The following is a 21736-nucleotide window of genomic DNA, read 5'->3' as shown; positions in this document are numbered from 1 at the left end:
GCTTCACTCTCCAGGCTGCGTCACTAAGACAGGCTTCACTCTCCAGGCAGCGTCACTCAGACAGGCTTCACTCTCCAGGCTTCACTCTCCAGGCTTCACTCTCCAGGCTTCACTCTCCAGGCAGTGTCACTAAGACAGGCTTCACTCTCCAGGCTTCACTCCAGGCAGTGTCGCTCAGACAGGCTTCACTCTCCAGGCAGTGTCACTAAGACAGGCTTCACTCTCCAGGCTTCACTCTCCAGGCAGTGTCACTAAGACAGGCTTCACTCTCCAGGCAGTGTCGCTCAGACAGGCTTCACTCTCCAGGCAGTGTCACTAAGACAGGCTTCACTCTCCAGGCTTCACTCTCCAGGCAGCGTCGCTCACACAGAGGGGTTTACGAGGTAGTACCTCGACGTCCGGTGCTGCACGGTTCACGTCAGTCACAGCCACCTCGAACACATCTCGCCCTGACAGACGGGCTCTCTCTCACCGCGTGTGTATTTAGAGAGATGTTCTCTCTCCCAGTCGGTCAACACACTACCCCCACACCCCCCTTCACCATGGTCTTTTTTTATTGCCCTGCATTTTGACAAGGAGCGGGAAGAGGCGCGATGGTGTTTGTTTTGTGGACGCCGGTGGCGCAGGTGGCGGCTTGTGTCGCGGGAGCTGGTCGGAGGAGCTGGCGGTGGCCGGTCTGGAGGTGTTAGATAGTGGGTGTTTAGACTGAGGGCCGAGGAGTTTGTGTTTGGCTGCTCGACCAGGAGTGTGTTTGGACGGAGAGGCCTTGTTGTGTATCTTAGACGTGTTTGATTAACGTATAAACACACCGTCATCCAGCAGATGGCCTGGGAATCAGCCAAGCTTTCCCAGGAGGTCAGCGAGGCTTTTAGTGTGTGTGTGTGTGTGTGTGTGTGTGTGTGTGTGTGTGTGTGTGTGTGTGTGTGTGTGTGTGTGTGTGTGTGTGTGTGTGTGTGTGTGTGTGTGTGTGTGTGTGTGTGTGTGTGTGTGTGTGTGTGTGTGTGTGTGTGTGTGTGTGTGTGTGTGTGTGTGTGTGTGTGTGTGTGTGTGTGTGTGTGTGTGTGTGTGTGTGTGTTTCTCTGTGTAGTAGAACATGATGAAAGGATAGCAGTGTGCAGGGATGCTCGTAAAAACAGCCACAGAGAGAGAGAGAGAGAGAGAGAACACCCCCCCCCCCCCCCCCGCCGGTCAACATCAGATCATACTTAGTAACTCCTAGAAGCACGTCCAGTTGAAATTCTTTATCTGGCACCGATCGCTATCAAACTATATTTGATCATCAATATAATGCATTTGGGGCTATAAATCATGTTCTGGAGAAAGCTGCAGAAAACGATAAAAACATACTTATACTTTTTTAGACCGTATTTTAGTATGAATATGTGAATGAAAAAGTATAACGTTGCCACACCCTGAACAATAGATATAGGACGTTGAATGGGCCATAGTAATGTCAATTTAGCAATACAATTTAAAAAGTTATAGCCCTGCAAAGAAGGGGAACTTCTCCATGTTAAATAGGGCTGGCGAAAGATGGTAAATTATGAATTTAACCCTGGCGCAAAGTGTTAATTACAAAAACGTTTTTTTTCTTTTTTTTTATAATTTTTTTTTTTTTATCTCATTCATTCCATAAGAACGTAGAATACACATGTACAGACTTTTATTTTTAATATGGTCCATTTGCATGTTCTTGGTATCTGATTCTAGGGACATATATGGGACATCTATGGATCTATGGGATCTCAGGGAATGTATTCCCAGTGTCAGAAATACTGTGGGCTAGATCCACAAAGAATGGATTGCACGGTGCAAGTTGCACCCTTAGTTACAATTCATTATGAATTGAAAATGGAGGACCCTGATGTAAACAAGACGAAAGTCTTTCTCTGGTCTGCATCCCCTTAACAATTGTGTGTATTGAGCTGTACTGTATTGTACCCATTCTGCAATCTATTAATAAAGTTTTCAATCAATAAATCTGCGTGGTGATTGATTGAATGAACATTTTATTTTGAGTAAATTGTAATGAACCAAATGAGAATATCAATAAAAGAAATGTTATATTTGACTGTGAATAACACCATGCTCAAATTGACCAGACCTGAAAAATCTAAGCAAATTAATAAATGGAAGATGATTAAACAGAAGGTTTTGTAGATACAGTACTGAATTCTGCCATCCGGACACATGCAATTTGAAATATGATTATAGAATATAGAATATCAGGCATAAAATGGTTATGCGATTAAAATGCGATTAGATTAATTAATTACAAATCCTGTAATTAATTAGATACATTTTTTTAGTCGCCTGACAGCACTATAAAATACATGTTACAACAAGTCATGCATCCTACAATTATCAAGGATGGCACAAAAAAGTCTGACTTATTTTCATTGTGGTCCTTTGTCTCAGCAGCACATAGTATTTACATAAACATTTATTACGCATATTATCATCAGCATACAGTATATTGCAAAAAATCTAAAATCATTATTTATAGAATAATTATGTAATACAAAATGTACAGATCTCATAAACTAAAACAGAAAGCCTCCTGAGTTACTCTGGGACATTTTCTAGGAGCCGTTTCTTAACATTCACCTTGAAACGACCCTGTATCCTCACCCTGTATCAAGCCCTGTTTGATGACCCTGTATCAAGCCCTGTCTGATAACCCTGTATCAAGCCCTGTCTGATGACCCTGTATCAAGCCCTGTTTGATGACCCTGTATCAAGCCCTGTCTGATAACCCTGTATCAAGCCCTGTCTGATGACCCTGTATCAAGCCCTGTTTGATGACCCTGTATCAAGCCTTGTTTGATGACCCTGTATCAAGCCCTGTTTGATGACCCTGTATCAAGCCCTGTATCAAGCCCTGTTTGATGACCCTGTATCAAGCCCTGTTTGATGACCCTGTATCAAGGCCTGTCTGATGACCCTGTATCAAGCCCTGTTTGATGACCCTGTATCAAGCCCTGTTTGATGACCCTGTATCAAGCCCTGTCTGATAACCCTGTATCAAGCCCTGTTTGATGACCCTGTATCAAGCCCTGTTTGATGACCCTGTATCAAGCCCTGTTTGATGACCCTGTATCAAGCCCTGTTTGATGACCCTGTATCAAGCCCTGTTTGATGACCCTGTATCAAGCCCTGTTTGATGACCCTGTATCAAGCCCTGTTTGATGACCCTGTATCAAGCCCTGTTTGATGACCCTGTATCAAGCCCTGTTTGATGACCCTGTATCAAGCCCTGTTTGATGACCCTGTATCAAGCCCTGTTTGATGACCCTGTATCAAGCCCTGTTTGATGGTCAAAGGCAACTCATTCCACAGCAAATTACTCTTTGTTCTCCACATTGGACTGCACCCTGTCTCAATGCACGACGTCTCAATACATGATGTCTCAATGCACAAAGTCTTGCTGCACGAAGTCTTGCTGCACGACGTCTCAATGCAAGAAGTCTAGATGCAAGACGTCTTGATGCACGATGTCTCAATGCAAGACGTCTCGATGCACGATGTCTCAATGCAAGACGTCTCGATGCACGATGTCTCAATGCAAGCTGTCTCGATGCAAGACGTCTCGATGCACGATGTCTCAATGCAAGCCGTCTCGATGCACGATGTCTCAATGCAAGCCGTCTCGATGCACGATGTCTCAATGCAAGCCGTCTCGATGCAAGACGTCTCAATACATGATGTCTCAATGCACAAAGTCTTGCTGCACGAAGTCTTGCTGCACGACGTCTCAATGCAAGAAGTCTAGATGCAAGACGTCTCGATGCACGATGTCTCAATGCAAGACGTCTCGATGCACAATGTCTCAATGCAAGACGTCTCGATGCACGATGTCTCAATGCAAGCCGTCTCGATGCAAGACGTCTCGATGCACGATGTCTCAATGCAAGCCGTCTCGATGCAAGACGTCTCGATGCAAGCCGTCTCGATGCACGATGTCTCAATGCAAGCCGTCTCGATGCAAGACGTCTCGATGCTGCCACGTAGCAAAATATTTCCTTGTGTTGATACAAATCAGGACGCTGCTACATGCTGTTGATAATTGATCTGCTCTTTATATCGGTGACCATACCGGTATTGGCCCGGTATTGGTGATTTCTTTCATATATCGGTATCGGTCCAATAAGATAACTGGGCAGATATATATATCGGCAAACATGTATTGGCTGATAGTGATTTTTTTAAATTGATTGATGTGAACAACTTTCTTTGTTTCAGTATGTACAAAACTACTATGTACAACATTTTTATTTGTTTTTATTCAGTATCATATCGAGACAAACGGTATTATCACATTATCGGCCATAACAGAAATGTCAATATCGGTTATCAGTATCGGCCTAAATGTTCATACCGGTGCATCTCTACTTTATTTGATACCATCGTTAATTTGATGCCAAATTCCATGTGATCGATCAAATTCTTAACAACCATTAATCGAGCATCGACTCGAAGATTTCCCAAACTAATCAGGGCTTTTTTTGTTTTCAAACTAGATGGTGCTGAGTTGCAACTAGGAGGTGGTTCTGCCCCCCGTCCGAGAGGCAAAGGAATTAGCAATAAAGAAAGTAATTTCCTGCAACTTAAAAACATTAAGTACAGTGTATATGGTATCACAATAGATTAATGATGAACACAAAAACACACACAGTGGAACAGAGAACCAAGAAATCACGTATTGGACAATGATGCGTCAATTTATATGGTGCATTTATATAGCGCTTTTATCCAAACCGCTTTACCATTTGTTCCTCACATTTTACCCATTCACTCACACATTCACACACCGATGGTGGAGGCGACCATGCAAGGTGCTAACCTGCTCATCGGGAGCAGTTAGGAGGTAAGTGTCTTGCTCAAGGAAACTTCGACACGCTGCCCGGGAGGAGTGGGAATCAAACCGCGAACCTCCAGATTACCAGACGACCGCTCTATCTCCCGAGCCACTGTTGCCCACATTGTGGCGCTGGCACGTTGTCATAGTGGCGTTGTGCCCCTATGCTTTCCCCTTTTGTTTAGGGAAATATACTGGCTACTGAAGTGGCGTCTGAAGCATAGTTTGTGACACCTCAGTATAGCTGCATGATAGCGTAGCTTGTGAGTCCAAGCAGAGAGTGAACTGTTCCCTTCTTCGGGTGTCACCAATGGCCACCGCCGGCGGGTGTGCAAGTCCTCCCAAGTGCGTCGTATCCACTATGATGTACTGCACACACTTTGAAGTATGTGGAACACAAAAGGAATATTTTTGGACACGATAATTGTTTAATTTTGTTTTTTCCTCCTCACCAGAGGGAGGCAACGGAGGAGAAACGGCACATATTGAGGGCACGACCCAGCAAACCCTGCACTACTCCCTGGCCAATCAGCAGGTCCAGATCCACCGCATAGGGGAAGACGGACAGGTGCAGGTGGTGAGTACAACCCCGCCCCCACCCCATCCCTCCGTATTTCACTGCTCACTTATCCCCCCCCCCCTTCTGTATATCTTTATATACATTTTGTTCTCTCCTTCATTTAGTTAAAGTTAATGTTGTTCCTGCTCTTAAGCCATCGTCATAGCGACGGGTCCCGGAGAGAGGGGGGTTTTGTATTGCATGGGGGCAGATCACGCCACCCACCGCAGAGACACACACCGGACTCCACAGGAAGATAACGGAGCCTATGTCAATGTAGGAGCGGCCCTTGCTCGGGGATCGGATGACCTTGTGCAGCTGCTCGGGTTGGGGGTCACGGCCAGGCCCGCTACAGCGTTATGGGTGGGCGGGTCAAGAGGAAGCAACTGGTCCTATCAAGGCGTGTCCTTGCTGCACTCTCCGAAGTTACACAATAGGCCTGTTTTAAAAGCATGACCCTGTGCCTTTGGCAATTCGCTTCGATTCTAATACAGATAAACTAAACACTGGGATAATTGGGAGAGTTTTTTTGGAAAGTGTACCATGAGTCGTGTCAGTGCTGACAGAGCGATGACATCACTGAGGAGTTGTGGGAGATGTTAGTGCTGATTAAGTTAAAGCAGCTTGATTATTTACTGGGGATTCAAACAGCAAACGATAGATACACACACACACAAACAAGCAAGCGAGATTATCTTGTCATTGGGTTTTACTTAAATGGTTTACATCACGGCTTCGTCCCGGCCCAAGCTTCACGTCCACGGAGCATTTCTATGTCAACGCGGCCTACGGCGACACAGTCCAAACTAACAATCCGTCCGCATACACACAATTTGTAAAGCAACAAATGTCAATATTTGTATTCACAAACAGTGCATTGTTAAGCCCGCATCCTGCCTGTTTGACACAGGATAACAAAACAATTCAAAATAAAGATTTCACAATATCCGACCCAATATCAACACCAATAGAAAACATTACTTTCACTCCTCGTGTGCCAGAGGGTTCTCCTCTCCCTTTCGCTAATCAGATGAAGTTTAGACTTCAGAGAGGGAGAGTAAAGTACAGAAAAAAAGGTACCGTTGGGTACCAGACCGGTATCGATTCCCAGGTAAAAAGAAACATTTTCAGACTCTGTGTCCCGAACAGACCCACCGTGTAGGCCAGATGCAAGCTGCATTTTACAATAAACCTCTGTGGGGCTGCTTACATTTTCGCAATCGCAATATCTGTCAGAAACTACAATTAGCAAAGTTTTACAAACAGAACATCACTTCGCTGCAACATCACCCGTCTCGTTAGGCCAGTTGCAGATATAGAAGGGGCTTTAAACTCTGAAGAGAGAATTAAGAGAGAATATGATATATTAACACTATATGTGTATATATATATATATATATATATATATATATATATATATATATATATATATTTGATATTTTGTATAATCATTTTGCTCTGCACAGTTTTTGTTGCCCCCTCTGGGTGGCGCTCTAGGCAACCGCCTGTGTCTATAGGAAGCTCCACCCCTGCATGTCGGGTAACGTTACATTGTGTCACCTGCAACTGGCCTAACGAGACGGGTGATGTTGCAGCGAAGTGATGTTCTGTTTGTAAAACTTTGCTAATTGTAGTGTTTTCTATCTTCTTGCCCAGCGACTGCAGATCTAAATGAGCTATCCGGCTAACTCTGGCCTGACTGCTGTGTCGTGCCTGTTAAATAGACTAATAAACTAAACTAAACTATAGCAGCTGTCAAAGTCTTGATGTCTGGCTAAATGGCAGAGATCAGGCCCAACATCCACTTTATTCCTATACTTTTCAAGTACCTCGGAGCCCACATATCCGAGGACTTGACATGGACCACACACATTGACAGTGTTGTGAAGAAGGCACGACAACGCCTCTACTTCCTCAGGCGCCTAAGGAAGTTCCAAGTCAGTCAGAAGATCCTTAGGAACTTCTACTCATGTACAATAGAGAGCATCCTGACTGGCAACATCACCTCCTGGTTTGGGAATAGCACTGCACAAGACCGTAGCAGACTACAAAGAGTGACACGTTCAGCCGAACGCACAATTGGAGGGGGGCTTCCCACCCTCCAGAACATTTACAACAAGCGGTGCAGGGGGAAGGCTAAGAGAATCATCAAGGACTCCAGCCACCCGAACAACTGCCTCTTTGAAAAGCTGCGGTCAGGCAAGCGATACCGGAGTCTTAAGGCGAGCACAGAAAGACTCAGAAGAAGCTTCTCTCCCCAGGCCATCAGGCTGCTAAACTTGTACTACAAGTGCTGGAAATCCAGTTTCACACCGATATCTGGTAGCAAAAGGCATCAGAAACATCAATGCCTTGTTAGTAGGGGTGGAACGGTACGCATTCTAACCGTACACCGTTCGGTACGACCTCCACGGTTCGGGGGATGTGTGTATTGTTCGGTTATAACGCAAGCTAACTAGCGTTAGCCGCGAGCTAACCATGGAAATGCTCACAGCGAAGTGACTCCACGACATTCCATTAGTGGGGAAGGGGGGGTATATTGACGAGGCTTGACAACAGAGGTTCAAAGATAACTTCACATGTATTGGCTGTTGGTTTATATTATATCATCAGGGCTTCTCCTTCCAACGCAGTGTTACTGTTGACTGTTGATTTTGTTCCTCGTGTGACGTCACTTCAAATTACGGCTACCAAGACACTCAAAAAGCAAACGCGAGTCGAGTTGATTAGGTACCATGCAGTTGCCGCATACGCTCCCTCTCCATTGGGATCAATTGAAAAAAGACGCTTGCGCCCAGAAATATGCGGCAGGTGGATGCAAGCCCTAAAGGCCTCTACATGCTACAGCAACTTCAAAGCAACTGCAACACAACATCGGCGCGATTTCAGCGCGGTTGTTTTAGAGGGTCTTGTAGACTGTGTTGCTTGGACGTTGCGTACATGTCCCCAGAATCTAATCTGAACAACCGTTGCGTTGATATTGCGTAGCAGTGATTGGTTGGTTAGCGAATGGGGGCGGGGCTGTCATAGAATAATATTAGTCCCGCAGAGAATAATATCCTCCATTGTTGAAGCCGGCGTTGACGCTAAATAATCAGCGTCACATAGCTCGCCTTTTTCTGAAAACCCAAGCACATATTGTTCCATAGCATACGCCTTCAGTTGATCATGACAAATCCTCTCTTACCTTGACGATTAAAAAGCCTCCATAATTTAGTAAATAAAGATGTAGCCAGCCAGCTAGCATTGGGTCTATTCAAAATGCTAGCTACATAGCTAACCAAGTAAATACAATGGTATCCGTCCTGAGGTAACGTTAAATACAACGTTTGCTAGTCGAAATGACTGGACACACACAGGGACAAGTTAAACATCAATCAAGTAATTTATTCCAATAGGTAGTTTGAGCTGCATGTGAGCCGAGGTCCTCTCCATTGGAAACTAATGATGTTACGGTAACGTTAGCTCGAAAAGCACAGAAAGTCAAGCTGCTAGCAACAGACACTATAACACTTCCGGTCGGGGGTTTTCAAAATAAAAGAGCGACGTCTAAAATCACCGGAAATACGTTTATTTTGTACATTATCCAAAGTTAACACGAACCTAAACTAACTTTAGATTAGTTTAGGTTCGTGTAACGTTAGATATTGTAAAAAAATAAACGTATTTACGGTGCTTTTAGACTCGCTCTTTTATTTTGAAACCCCCCGCCCGGAAGTAAAAATTATACTTATTTTTCTGCTTTTATCAATGGGTTGGTTGAGAAGGGAAGCGTCATCTATCTAGGGAACCTAGCTACATACGGGGTACAATGTTACATAGGCTGCGCGTTGATTTTGCAGAAGCATAAAGGTAGAGTGTCTGCAACACCGTTGCTTTGTCGATGTTGTGTCGAAGTTGCTTTGAATTTGCTGTAGCATGCAGAGGCCTTAAGGCTCTACTTCCTGAGCCCCTGTCACAGTATAATGGACCTATCTCAAACCCTGCCCTCTTTTCTTGATCCTCCAATCACAAGTTTCATACAGTCATACAGAAGTACAGAATACTTTCATATAAAATGCTTCTTACTGTTACGCTCCAGAGACTGTGCTAGACAAGATAGTATCAAATAACATAGTATAGCATGTAAATTAGAAGTAGAAAATGAGGTCACAGTGTTCAGTATAGACATATGTACAATGTTCGATGCAGAATAGACGTAACTGAGTTACCATATAATATACAATACTATGCAGTGTACTAATGTACAATACTATATAGTGCAAAGCAGAAATGGGATGAGGTACAATTTAGGTACAATTTACAGTAAGGTGTACGAGTTGTAGTGCAATCCTTCATCAATAAATATAAAGTGTGGGGAGTGGGTGCTACAGTGTGTTTGTTTAAAGTGAGTGTGTGCTATAAAGTGTGGGAGTGGGTGCTACAGTGTGTTTGTTTAAAGTGAGTGTGTGCGTGTGGATGTGTGTGCTATGTGCGTTTGATGGTTGTTGTTGTGTAGTGTTCATTGTTCGTTGAGCAGCCTGATGGCCTGGGGATAGAAGCTTCTTCTGAGTCTTTCTGTGCTCGCCTTGAGACTCCGGTATCGCTTGCCTGACCGCAGCAGTTCAAAGAGGCAGTTGTTCGGGTGACTGGAGTGTTGCTGCCCTCGGACAAACTAAGTTTTATTTTAAGCCGCCAATAGCATCTGAGCCTGAAAACGAGATGAGAATATCTGAGCCTGAAAACAAGATGAGAATCTGAGCCTGAAAACAAGATGAGGATATCTGAGCCTAAAAACAAGATGAGAGAATCTGAGCCTGAAAACAAGATGAGAGAATCTGAGCCTGAAAACAAGATGAGAGAATCTGAGCCTGAAAACAAGATGAGAGAATCTGAGCCTGAAAACAAGACGAGAATCTGAGCCTGAAAACAAGATGAGAGAATCTGAGCCTGAAAACAAGATGAGAATCTGAGCCTGAAAACAAGATGAGAATCTGAGCCTGAAAACAAGATGAGAGAATCTGAGCCTGAAAACAAGATGAGAGAATCTGAGCCTGAAAACAAGATGAGAATCTGAGCCTGAAAACAAGATGAGAGAATCTGAGCCTGAAAACAAGATGAGAATCTGAGCCTGAAAACAAGATGAAAATCTGAGCCTGAAAACAAGATGAGGATATCTGAGCCTGAAAACAAGATGAGACTATTTGAGGCGTAGTAAAGCAATTTAATCCACGTGTGACACAGGCAGTGGAGGTTAGAGCTAGGAGAGAGAGGGGAGGCATTGCTGATTTAAACATGCTTCTCATTTATTTGGTTAAAAAAAAAAAGTTTACCTTTAACACTTTGAATGCCCAGCAGGGGGTGCACATTTGTGCTTGAATGCCCACATCCACTTCAATGTTAGCATTAATATTGCCTAATCTATGTTTTAAATTATGGTTATGTGTCTAATCTGCCCGTCGCATTATCAATGACCTATTTCCAGTCAACATTGTCGAAGCAGAGTGTTTTTTTTATCTGTTCATTTCCGTTTCATAGCATTTAGAAAACCCCTCGTTTTCACAAAAAAACTAAAAAAAAGCGTATCTCCGTGAAAACGGGTCTGATTATCTTAATACTGGTAAAATAGATTCCTTACCTGAGATCAGATGGTATCCAAATGGATTATTCCAATTCCTGATCGCCATTCCAAAAATCGATCCTTTTATTGATCCACCGCATATACTGTAAAAACACATAATCCCCGCTACTCTGAGGGTCCAGCATGAAGCTGATCGACCCCGGTTACATGAGTGAGAAGTAAAATGTGGAGTCCGGGCCTTTTTTTCTCATGCTTTTTCATTGAGTCCAATTCAAAAGGGTGAATTACCATCTGGGAGACGATAGGGGGCGCTTTTTTCACATCTGAGCGCCTGGGGTGGCTGATTTTCCAACGGTAGACTCGGTTGATGAAATATGAATTCAGATCGCTAATAAAAAAAATAAACGAGAAAAAACGAATATTCTCGTTATGGGCATTCAACCCGTGGGGGGTAAACCCGAGAAAACTCGGTTTGGGCATCCAAAGTGTTAATAATATTTGGCACACAAAGACTGAACTGACTGAAAAATATAGGCAACATTTTTCAAAATATTAACTTAGTGCAAAAATTTTTTTTTGTAACATTTTCTATTTTTGTGGCCACATTATAGACAAAGGCCATCAACATAAAGTATGAATATGCTCAACCAGCACTAGACTTTCTAATCAAAAAGGAAAAGTCACTGTTATTTAAAATAAATAAATCATGTGTACTAAATATATATTTACTTTTTAATTGCATGAAACATTATGAAGTATTCTCTTATGCCGCTTTTCACTGCATGGTACCTAATCAACTCGACTCGCGTTATATTATTTCACAATATTAAAGACAGAATACTGGAGTACCCTGAATAATATCACAATATTAACCACACCATAATGCAGATCTGACTGTCTATTCTTTTGATAGCAGGTGTTTAATCAAAGATCCCCGCTTTTTAGTGTTGCACAAGGACCAATCAGCATGGGTATGGGCGGGTTCATTTTCCATTGATGGGGATTTGATTGGCTGTTTACCTGCGGTTGCAGGATTAATAACGTTAACGTTAGTTCGGCCAGATAAACAATTAAAATATACTAATTAAAATGGTTGGACCTGTGAGATTTTTACTTTGTACTTTGTAGGTCTGCATTTTAAATGTAAGGAGTAAAAAGTATGTTTTTTTTTCTCTGAAATGTAATGGAGTAAAAGTACAAAGTATACAAACCTAATAATACTTGAGTAAAGTACAAATCCCCCAAAACAGTACTTAAGTATTGTAACAAAGTACAATTACTCAAGTACTTTACACCCCTGGTCCTATATAAATGCAGTCCATGTCCCCATTTACAGTAAGTCATCTCAATAGCCAGCATACAGAATGTGACTAATGGAATGGTTGAGTTAATAGACAAATCTGCAAAAATTGTGCTTCCCACATGCAGTCATGCAGAAGGACCTCTCTGAATCTAGTGCTCGCCAGAGATGTGCTTATCGGCTTTCCAGGATATGACTCACTCAGCGTGTCTCCCAAGCCTCGGTTGACTTAGGACCCAAATCAACTGATTCGTCTATTAAAAGAAAATAGAGGTCGGTCCTAATGTCTTGTTTTGAGAAAAGAAAGAATAACCACTCAGACTATGCACTCAAGAGAGTAGCAGTCAACACTGCCTGACGAACAATGTTACTTACCCTTAACAACTGCCAGAGTTGTACCCTTCCCTTCCTGCTGACTTGTTGTACAGAACTTATAAGTCGCTTGGGACACACCGCACCCTGCATCACTTCATTACTGCACTGGAACTCTGGACCTTATCATACTCGCTCTGGTGATTGTCTTACGCTTAAGGTCTCCAGAGTTTGCACTGAATTAGGAAAATCTGCTTTTAGCTTCTGTGCCCCAGACACATGGAATGTTTTGCAAAGCACCTTAAAACGCAATACTTTAGTATCCATCGGTCAGTTTAAATCTGTAATAGCCAACCATTTCACCTCAGCCTGTAACTGTTTTGATTGATTTTAACTGTTTAATTGGTTGCCTTCTGTTTTAATGTTGTTTTTGTATTATGCATTGTTCCTCTCGACGTCATTGTAAATGAGAGCCTTGCTATCATTGATCTTTCCAGATTCAATAAATATTGAATAAAAGCATCCACTTTTAAGGTGGAAGGAAGACAGGAAATATTAGATTAGATTCAAATGTATTCTCATTATACAGCACAAGTACAGTACAACGAAAATAAGTTTCAACCAGAGTGCAAATGGAACAGTAAAGTGCAATAGTAATATACAATGTACAGGTGATTAAACTGGGTATAAAATATATAAATTAGTACTACTGAGTAATAGTGCTAAATCTAATCAAATGTATGTACAGTAGTATTAATATGTACAGTGATACAGGTATAAAGACACTGGTAGTAAGTCATACTGGCCAGCAGCGTAACTAGTAAGAGCAGGTAAGGGATATGCACAGATATAGATATAGTATCTACAGATATGTAAAAAGGATTATATGTACAGACTGATGTGGATAGATATATATATATATACGGTAAGAATAAATATATATATACTGTATATACAGCATTGTTGTTCATACTATCTATCATGCAGGGTTATATGGGTTATATGCAGGTGTATAAGTAGGTATATAGCATTATATGCAGGTATATTCAGACAGATATGAATATATATATATATATATATATATATATATATATATATATATATATATATATATATATATGCTGTAAATATGAGTTGGTAAGGGATATATATAGTTTCTACAGTAAAAGGGATTATACGCAGGTATGTACAGACAGATGTGGATATATATATATATATATATATATTCATATCTGTCTGAATATTCCTGCATATAATGCTATATACCTACTTATACACCTGCATATAACCCATATAACCCTGCAAGAATAGAATAAGAGGAGGAGGAGAAGAAGGTAGAACTGTGAGTGAATCAGGAGCCCATTGTGCAGCTTTCTACCATCCTGATGGTCTGCAGTGTATTAATGAGTGCAGCTTTCTACCATCCTGATGGTCTGCAGTGTATTAATGAGTGCAGCTTTCTACCATCCTGATGGTCTGCAGTGTATTAATGAGTGCAGCTTTCTACCATCCTGATGGTCTGCAGTGTATTAATGAGTGCAGCTTTCTACCATCCTGATGGTCTGCAGTGTATTAATGAGTGCAGCTTTCTACCATCCTGATGGTCTGCAGTGTATTAATGAGTGCAGCTTTCTACCATCCTGATGGTCTGCAGTGTATTAATGAGTGCAGCTTTCTACCATCCTGATGGTCTGCAGTGTATTAATGAGTGCAGCTTTCTACCATCCTGATGGTCTGCAGTGTATTAATGAGTGCAGCTTTCTACCATCCTGATGGTCTGCAGTGTATTAATGAGTGCAGCTTTCTACCATCCTGATGGTCTGCAGTGTATTAATGAGTGCAGCTTTCTACCATCCTGATAGTCTGCAGTGTATTAATGAGTGCAGCTTTCTACCATCCTGATGGTCTGCAGTGTATTAATGAGTGCAGCTTTCTACCATCCTGATGGTCTGCAGTGTATTAATGAGTGCAGCTTTCTACCATCCTGATGGTCTGCAGTGTATTAATGAGTGCAGCTTTCTACCATCCTGATGGTCTGCAGTGTATTAATGAGTGCAGCTTTCTACCATCCTGATGGTCCGCAGTGTATTAATGAGTGCAGCTTTCTACCATCCTGATGGTCTGCAGTGTATTAATGAGTGCAGCTCTGGCAGCAGGGCCTCAGGGCTGGGCCCGGTCTGTCATGACGGAGGAGCTGCAGAGCACCGGGCCAACCACTGGGACCGCCCTCTTTTCTTTATCCTCCAATCACAGCTGAGATTATATTCCCTCGGACAAACATTGTGTATCGACCTATCTCAGGCCCCGCCCTCTTTTCCTGATTCTCCGATCACAGCTGTTGTTTGTCCAAGGGAAGCAACAACTGTGATCGGAGCATCAAGAAAAGAGGGCAGGGCTTGAGATGGGTCAATTGTAGGAAGCCAATGTGCGTACAGTACAAACATGCCTGTATACATATTATGCACACATAGGGATCCAAAGAATGTACAATGTACACAGTATAATCTAGCATTCTGGTGTTGAGTCCCGTTGGGAAAAGACTTCCCTTGTAGAATTTTGGAATGTCAGTATGATTTGCTCATCTCTTCTTTTTCTATGGTTATTCTCTGACATAGAGCTTCCCGAACTTAAAGGGGCACTTCACCAAAAACACTATTCAGATTTCATTTTGCACATGATCTCACACTCATCCAGACTCTTGCACACATTAATTTAGTTTGAGACAGTTATTGAGAGTAAATTAGTATATGGCCACCGGTGATGTCATCGGGGACATTGAGTCCCTGTGTTGTGTTAATTACAGCACAATGAAATGATGTAGAGAAGAAATAGCAATACTTTGACTTATAGGGACTGCTACCTTATAATTTCATTGTGCTGTAATTAACACAACACAAGGATTCAATATCCCCGATGACATCACTGGTGGCCATATTCAAACTCATTTACTCTCAATAACTGTCAAACTAAATGAATGTGCAAAGTGACAAAACCTCACTTAGGGCTAGATCCACAAAGAATGGATTGCACTGTGCTAATTGCACCCTTACTTACAATTCATTATGAATTGAAAATGGGGGACCCTGATGTAAACAAGACGAAAGTCTTTCTCTGGTCTGCATCCCCTTAACAATTGTGTATTGAGCCGCACTGTATTGTACCCATTCTGCAATCTGTTAATACAATTTTCATTCAATCAATGACCTGCACGGTGATTGATTGAATGACATTTTTATTAACAGATTGCAGAATGGGTACAATACAGTACGACTCAATACACACAATTGTTAAGGGGATGCAGACCATCGATATTTCCATTCATTATCCATCCAGGGAGCCTGGTGTTATTATGGGGCTGAGTCTGAGATCGCTAAAGTGCAATACCGGCCGCATTCTACCAGGCGGCGGTATCGAGCACCATTTGAAACCTTGTGTATTGGGCTGTGCCACACGCTAAACGCTCCGGGCGCTCTTTTCTACTAACCTGAATCTAGGGCTTCACCCGATCGCATTGAATCGTTTTCGGGACCCCCGATTCATTATGCTGTGGTGGGTTATGTTGTGGGCCAAATGGACATACGATCTACCAGATGGCAATCAAATAATTGGAATATTCTTTTTGGAATCCCACCGGCCACAGGTAAGAGCAATTTAACATCAATTTCAGCTTGATTGTGCCTTGTTTTCATAGCCATCGCCCTGATCAGCGTATGTTGTTGTACTAACGAATGCCGTTATTGACAATCAATTAATCAGAAAAGACCCCCCCCCCCCCCTTCATGCATTCATAATGGAACATAATACCGATCATATGCATTTGAATGTTTAATTGTAGCGTGTGTAGGGATGAAATGCCAATGGATTTAGTATAATACACGTCACAGGCTATTACTAGCCTCCCAGGAATTACCATAGACCGCTCTAAAACCATACTTATATTCACCACGGTATAAAAAACGGGAATGTATGGATGGAATTTTTTTATTTTTATTTTTTAACGATAGATACTCAATGTCAAATGGGCCATAGTATTGCATCCATAGCTATAATATAGAATATAGTTATAGCCCTGCAAACAAGGTGACGGACTCCATTGGTTTAATGCGTGGCAGCGCATAGCCATATCCCGGAAACAGCGTGGCAGCCAAGTTAAAGAATGCCACAGCCCTAATTTGACATCTGAAAATCCTCCAAGGCCCAGCCAACCCCATAAACCAGACTCTGATTAACACATGAGACTAATGCATTGTCTCTCCACTACACAGGGTTTAGCCGTGCTGTGGCCTTGTCTCCACTAGCCAGGGTTTAGCCGTGCTGTGGCCTGTCTGGCACACAGTGAGTGTCTCCATTATCTTTAGAACCTGGCCAGACCTGGCTGGACCCCAGCTGAGACGGACACCTTTCACAACCTGGCCTGAGCCAAAGCCAGCTGGGACTGTTGTGTCATCATGGTTTAGCTTGTGTATTTGAAAGGTTGCCTAGCAACCAGAGAGTTTACAAGAAACGCAATGGAGACACAACCAACCATACCATACCAAACCTGGCTAGCCCCAGCCAGGCTGAACATAGCTAATGGAGACACAAGCCCAACCATACCATGCTAGACCATGGATATAGCCCCAGCCAGGCTGAACATAGCTAATGGAGACCAGGTATAAGATTAAGTATTTTCCCATACATATATTTATTTTTATTTCATATACACAGAACAATTCTATGTGGAGGTGGGCCTATGGCAATGCAGTGTAAATTAATAATCCATCCACATTAGGGTTGGGTACCGTACTCTACTTTTAACGGTACCGTCCGAATTACATTGGCACCACAATGTAATTCATGCTAGATCAATCGGTACCAAATTTGAGTACCTTTACATGTTTAGAGAGAGTGTAATATACTAGACAAGAGGAAGCCTTTTCCACAAATATATATATTACTGTCCCGTCTCTTGGGTCTTTGGAAAGACACAATACATGATCATGTGATTTATTTTGTGTGGTGTGTTACAACAGTATATAAATAAATGTACTAAATAAATAACAATGTTGAAATTGAGAAGTTTGGACTTATTTTGAACTGTTATTACAGAGAGAGTTAAGTATCGAAAAAAGGTACCGTTGAGTACCGATACCGAATATCAGGAACTGGTACCAGTACTGGTATCGGTTCAAATGTGAACGGTACCCAACCCTGATCCACATACACTTACAATTTGTAAAGCAACAAATGTAAGAAATTAAGTCCAAGCAGTGAATCGTTGAGCCTGTATCCTGGCTCCTTGACACTGGGTAATACAATTCTTCCACATAAAATGTCACAATATCCGACCCAATATCAACACGAATAAAAAAACAGACAGAAAATATCATTTTCACTCCTCGTGTGCCAGAGGTTTCTCTTCCCCTTTGCTCATCAGAACTATTCACTTGCATAACACAGTTGAAATATTTGTTGAGACAAACTGTGATTAGCAACAACAGAAAAAAAAAGTAAATCACCCCACAAGCCTATTAATCCAATTTAAACGTCTGCAGACGTTTGACATTACTGTTTTTCTGGGGGATCATAGCGCTCACTCTCACTAATCCACATATTGACGTTAACACAAGACTCACTCCAGTCTCTGAGGTCACCCCCGAACAGTTTAGCTTAACACATCCAGCGCCGGAAACGCTTTCCAGAGTTATTGGCCGCCATGCGTTGAGCGCCAGACCTCGCTGTACAGCGTTATTGCGATCAATATTAAATTTTTTCGCCATGGCATTCATAATTCATATATACACCCGCTACGCTGCAGCTGGACCCTATAGGTGACGGCAACGACGGCTCAATACCGCCGCCTGGTGGATGGTCGGGCAAGTTACACTCGCCTACAGGATGTGGCCGATGTGCGTCGATGAAATTAATTCGGCCGTCGCATATCGTTGCGGGACTCCCGACAGACATAATGTACATAATGGATCGCTTTCTAAACTTAATAATCGATATGATTTCGGCGTTTATTGCGACAAACAAACCGGAAATGGACCTAGGCGATCGGCGTCGTGTACTTGGGATATTTCACCGCCAGTCTCATTGACCCACGGTAAGAGGAATATAATGTTATTTTATTTTTATTTTTTTAATCTTTTCCCCCCTCCATTTTCCTCCGATTTTCTCCCATCCCAATGTTAGTCGTATGCCAATTCCCAATCCCCTTCCTGGTCGCTGCGCACTTACCCCCCACAGTCAGATCATCTGGGAGAGTGGAGGCTATCACGTGCTTCCTCCGACACACGTCCAGCCAATCAACGCTTCTTTTCACCTGGCAGCGCGGATCCTCCCTGAGAGGGCGTAGCATGTGGAAGGATCACACTATCCCACTCAGGTCCTATCCGCGCTTAGCAGGCGCCCCGACTGAACTGTAGGAGTCGCTGTTTACAACGACCCGGACCCACCCCGCCAGCTTCTCCCACCCTCTAATACAGCCAATTGTATTAGTGTGAACGGCCAGCCAAGCTGGTGACAACCCCGGAGCTGTGAGCTGGATTCGAACAGGCGAATCCAGCTCACAGCTCCGGGGTTGGTGACGAACGCAATCTCCGCTACGCCACCTAACCGCCCATATAATGTTATTTTCAACCCGATTGTGAGTTTCCTTGTGAGCAAACCGATCTGATCAATATATCACCCAACCTACATAATGCATTTACTGATGGGGGAATTATAAACGACCCCCCCCCCCCCCCCCTTTCCTTCACGCATGATGAAGCATAACGTATACCGATCATATACATTTGAATTTTTTAATATAGCGTGTATAGGGAAGAAACGCCAATCGATAATCTATATACCATACTTTTCGGACTATAAGCCGCGGCTTTTTCCCCCATTTTTCGACCCTGTGGCTTATATAACGGTGCGGCTAATCTATGGATTTTTACAGCTAACTGGGCGCACTCCCTCAGCTCTGTGACCGTCAGATCAGAACCCTAAATCTGCTGCAGCAGTGCACGCCTTGCCCCCCCTCCTCCCCCTCACATAACCACGTCAACAAACCATTACGGCAAGAGTCTAGTGTATGAGCAGCTCAGGGCTCCTCTTTCAACATAACTGAAGCATTAAACAAAATTACCCAGTCAACGAACTATTCACTTTAGTTTATTTATACATGAGGCATTGTCTAATGTTATCTAGCTACTGATAGCTCCTGATATCAATGTCTGATATCATCAGTTTGGCACTCGATTTTGCAGGTGCTGGCTAGCGCTGGCTAACTGGCTATCGTTATGAGAGCTAACGTTGCTACCTATATGTACCTGGCGCTGCTAACTGGCTAACGTTGCTACCTATATGTACCTGGTGCTGCTAACTGGCTAATGTTGCTACCTATATGTACCCGGCGCTGCTAACTGGCTATCGTTATGAGAGCTAACGTTGCTACCTATATGTACCCGGCGCTGCTAACTGGCTATCGTTATGAGAGCTAACGTTGCTACCTATATGTACCTGGCGCTGCTAACTAGCTAACGTTGCTACCTATATGTACCCGGCGCTGCTAACTGGCTATCGTTATGAGAGCTAACGTTGCTACCTATATGTACCTGGCACTGCTAACTGGCTATCGTTATGAGAGCTAACGTTGCTACCTACTGTACCCGGCGCTGCTAACTGGCTATCGTTCCTGTTTAAACAAAAATGTTAATAAATGGGAGCTTCCTCAAACAGCCATCTCTTTCCTGACAATCCCCTCTGTGCACGAACCCTTACATATGGTAATTAAACATTAAAACACCTGCGGCTTATAGTCCAGTGCGGCTTATATATGTACACATCATTCAATTTAGCTGCTGCGGCTTATATTCAGGTGCGGCTTATAGTGCGAAAAGTGCGGTATGCGTTTAGGCCTATAACTCACATTCTAGGAATTACTGCAGAAAACCATAACTTATAGTCTAGAAGGTATTAACACAACAATGTATGAATGAAAAGGTATAAAGTTCCCACATCCTGAACGATAGATAATCGATGTTGAATGGGCCATAGTAATGTCAATATAGCAATACAATTTAAAAAGGTAGGCCTATAGCCCTGCAAAGAAGGTAAACATCTCCATAGACTTATAGCGCTGGCAGAGAGGGGCATTAGATGGGCATAACCCCCGGCGGGCAATGTGTTAATACTTCGGATATGAATCACATGGCTAACGTTAGAGAAGTCGAGTCAAGTGTTCCTTTATTAAACCCCTTGGGGAGATTCAGGTGTCACAGCAGCACGGTGGAGGGGAGGTACGGGCAGAAAAGATGATAGTAGCAATAGTAATAGTATGGAGTAAAACATAGTACACATGGCTACATACTAGAACATAGTAATTATAGTGGAATGGCAGAATTAATTCAGCCAGTAAGAATACATAATACAGTATACATAGTACATAGCGTAGTAGCCCCCTGCACCAGAGTCTGTGCAGTGTTTAGTATTAAGAGTCAGACTGTCCTATCATTTCTCAAGTTCTCCGGCCGTTAGCTCTCCAACTATTGGCAGCAGTCCATGCTCACGGTTGTGGAGCCTGATGGCTACTGGCATGAATGACTGGCCGAGGCAGTTTGTGGTTTGGCGTGGGGGGATAAGTCTATGGCTGAATGTGCTCCTCATCCTGGCTAGCTCCTCATAGAGGGGGTGGGAGGGGTTTTCCAGTATAGCGTCCAGCTTTTTCCTCGTCCTCCTCTCTGCCACCACCTCTACTTTGACCAGTCCAATTCCCACTATGGAGCTATCCTTCCTCACCAGCTTGTTCAGTTTGTTAGTGTCTTGAGTTGATATTACCAGCCCAGCATACCACAGCGAAGAAGAGGACGCTGGCTACCACAGACTGGTAAAAAGACTGCAGTAGCCTATTACACAGGTTGAAATACCTGAGTCTCCTCAGGAAGAATAGTCTGCTCTATCCCTTCCTGTAGAGGGCCTCTGTGCTGTTCAAGAGTTATATGGGTAGACTATAGAATGAGGTAGGTAGTCAGATAAATCTTGAAGGTCAATGACGAAAAACACATGATTTAACATGGCTTTGTTTTATTAGTTCTGATCTTTTTTATTGTAGATTTTCACATTATACAAAACACTGTTCACTGGATCCTATTCCAAGTATCGACCGAACCTAAACCACCC

General features: G+C 43.0%; 1 protein-coding gene across 4 annotated transcripts in view; it reads left to right on the top strand.

The window, feature by feature from the left end:
• Positions 1-21736, top strand: part of banp (BTG3 associated nuclear protein) — a 186382-nt gene that overhangs the window by 61110 nt on the left and 103536 nt on the right. For all 4 annotated transcript variants that reach the window (XM_084334450.1, XM_084334448.1, XM_084334449.1 and 1 more), the window contains exon 9: positions 5314-5435. In XM_084334450.1, coding sequence (XP_084190576.1) covers positions 5314-5435 — 122 coding nt within the window. The remainder of the gene's footprint in view (positions 1-5313; positions 5436-21736) is intronic.

The sequence above is a fragment of the Notolepis coatsorum genome, assembly GCF_963971535.1.
Source record: "Notolepis coatsorum genome assembly, chromosome: 18".
In the NCBI taxonomy this organism is placed as follows: Eukaryota; Metazoa; Chordata; class Actinopteri; order Aulopiformes; family Paralepididae; genus Notolepis; species Notolepis coatsorum.
This window is presented reverse-complemented; position numbering and strand designations above follow the sequence as displayed.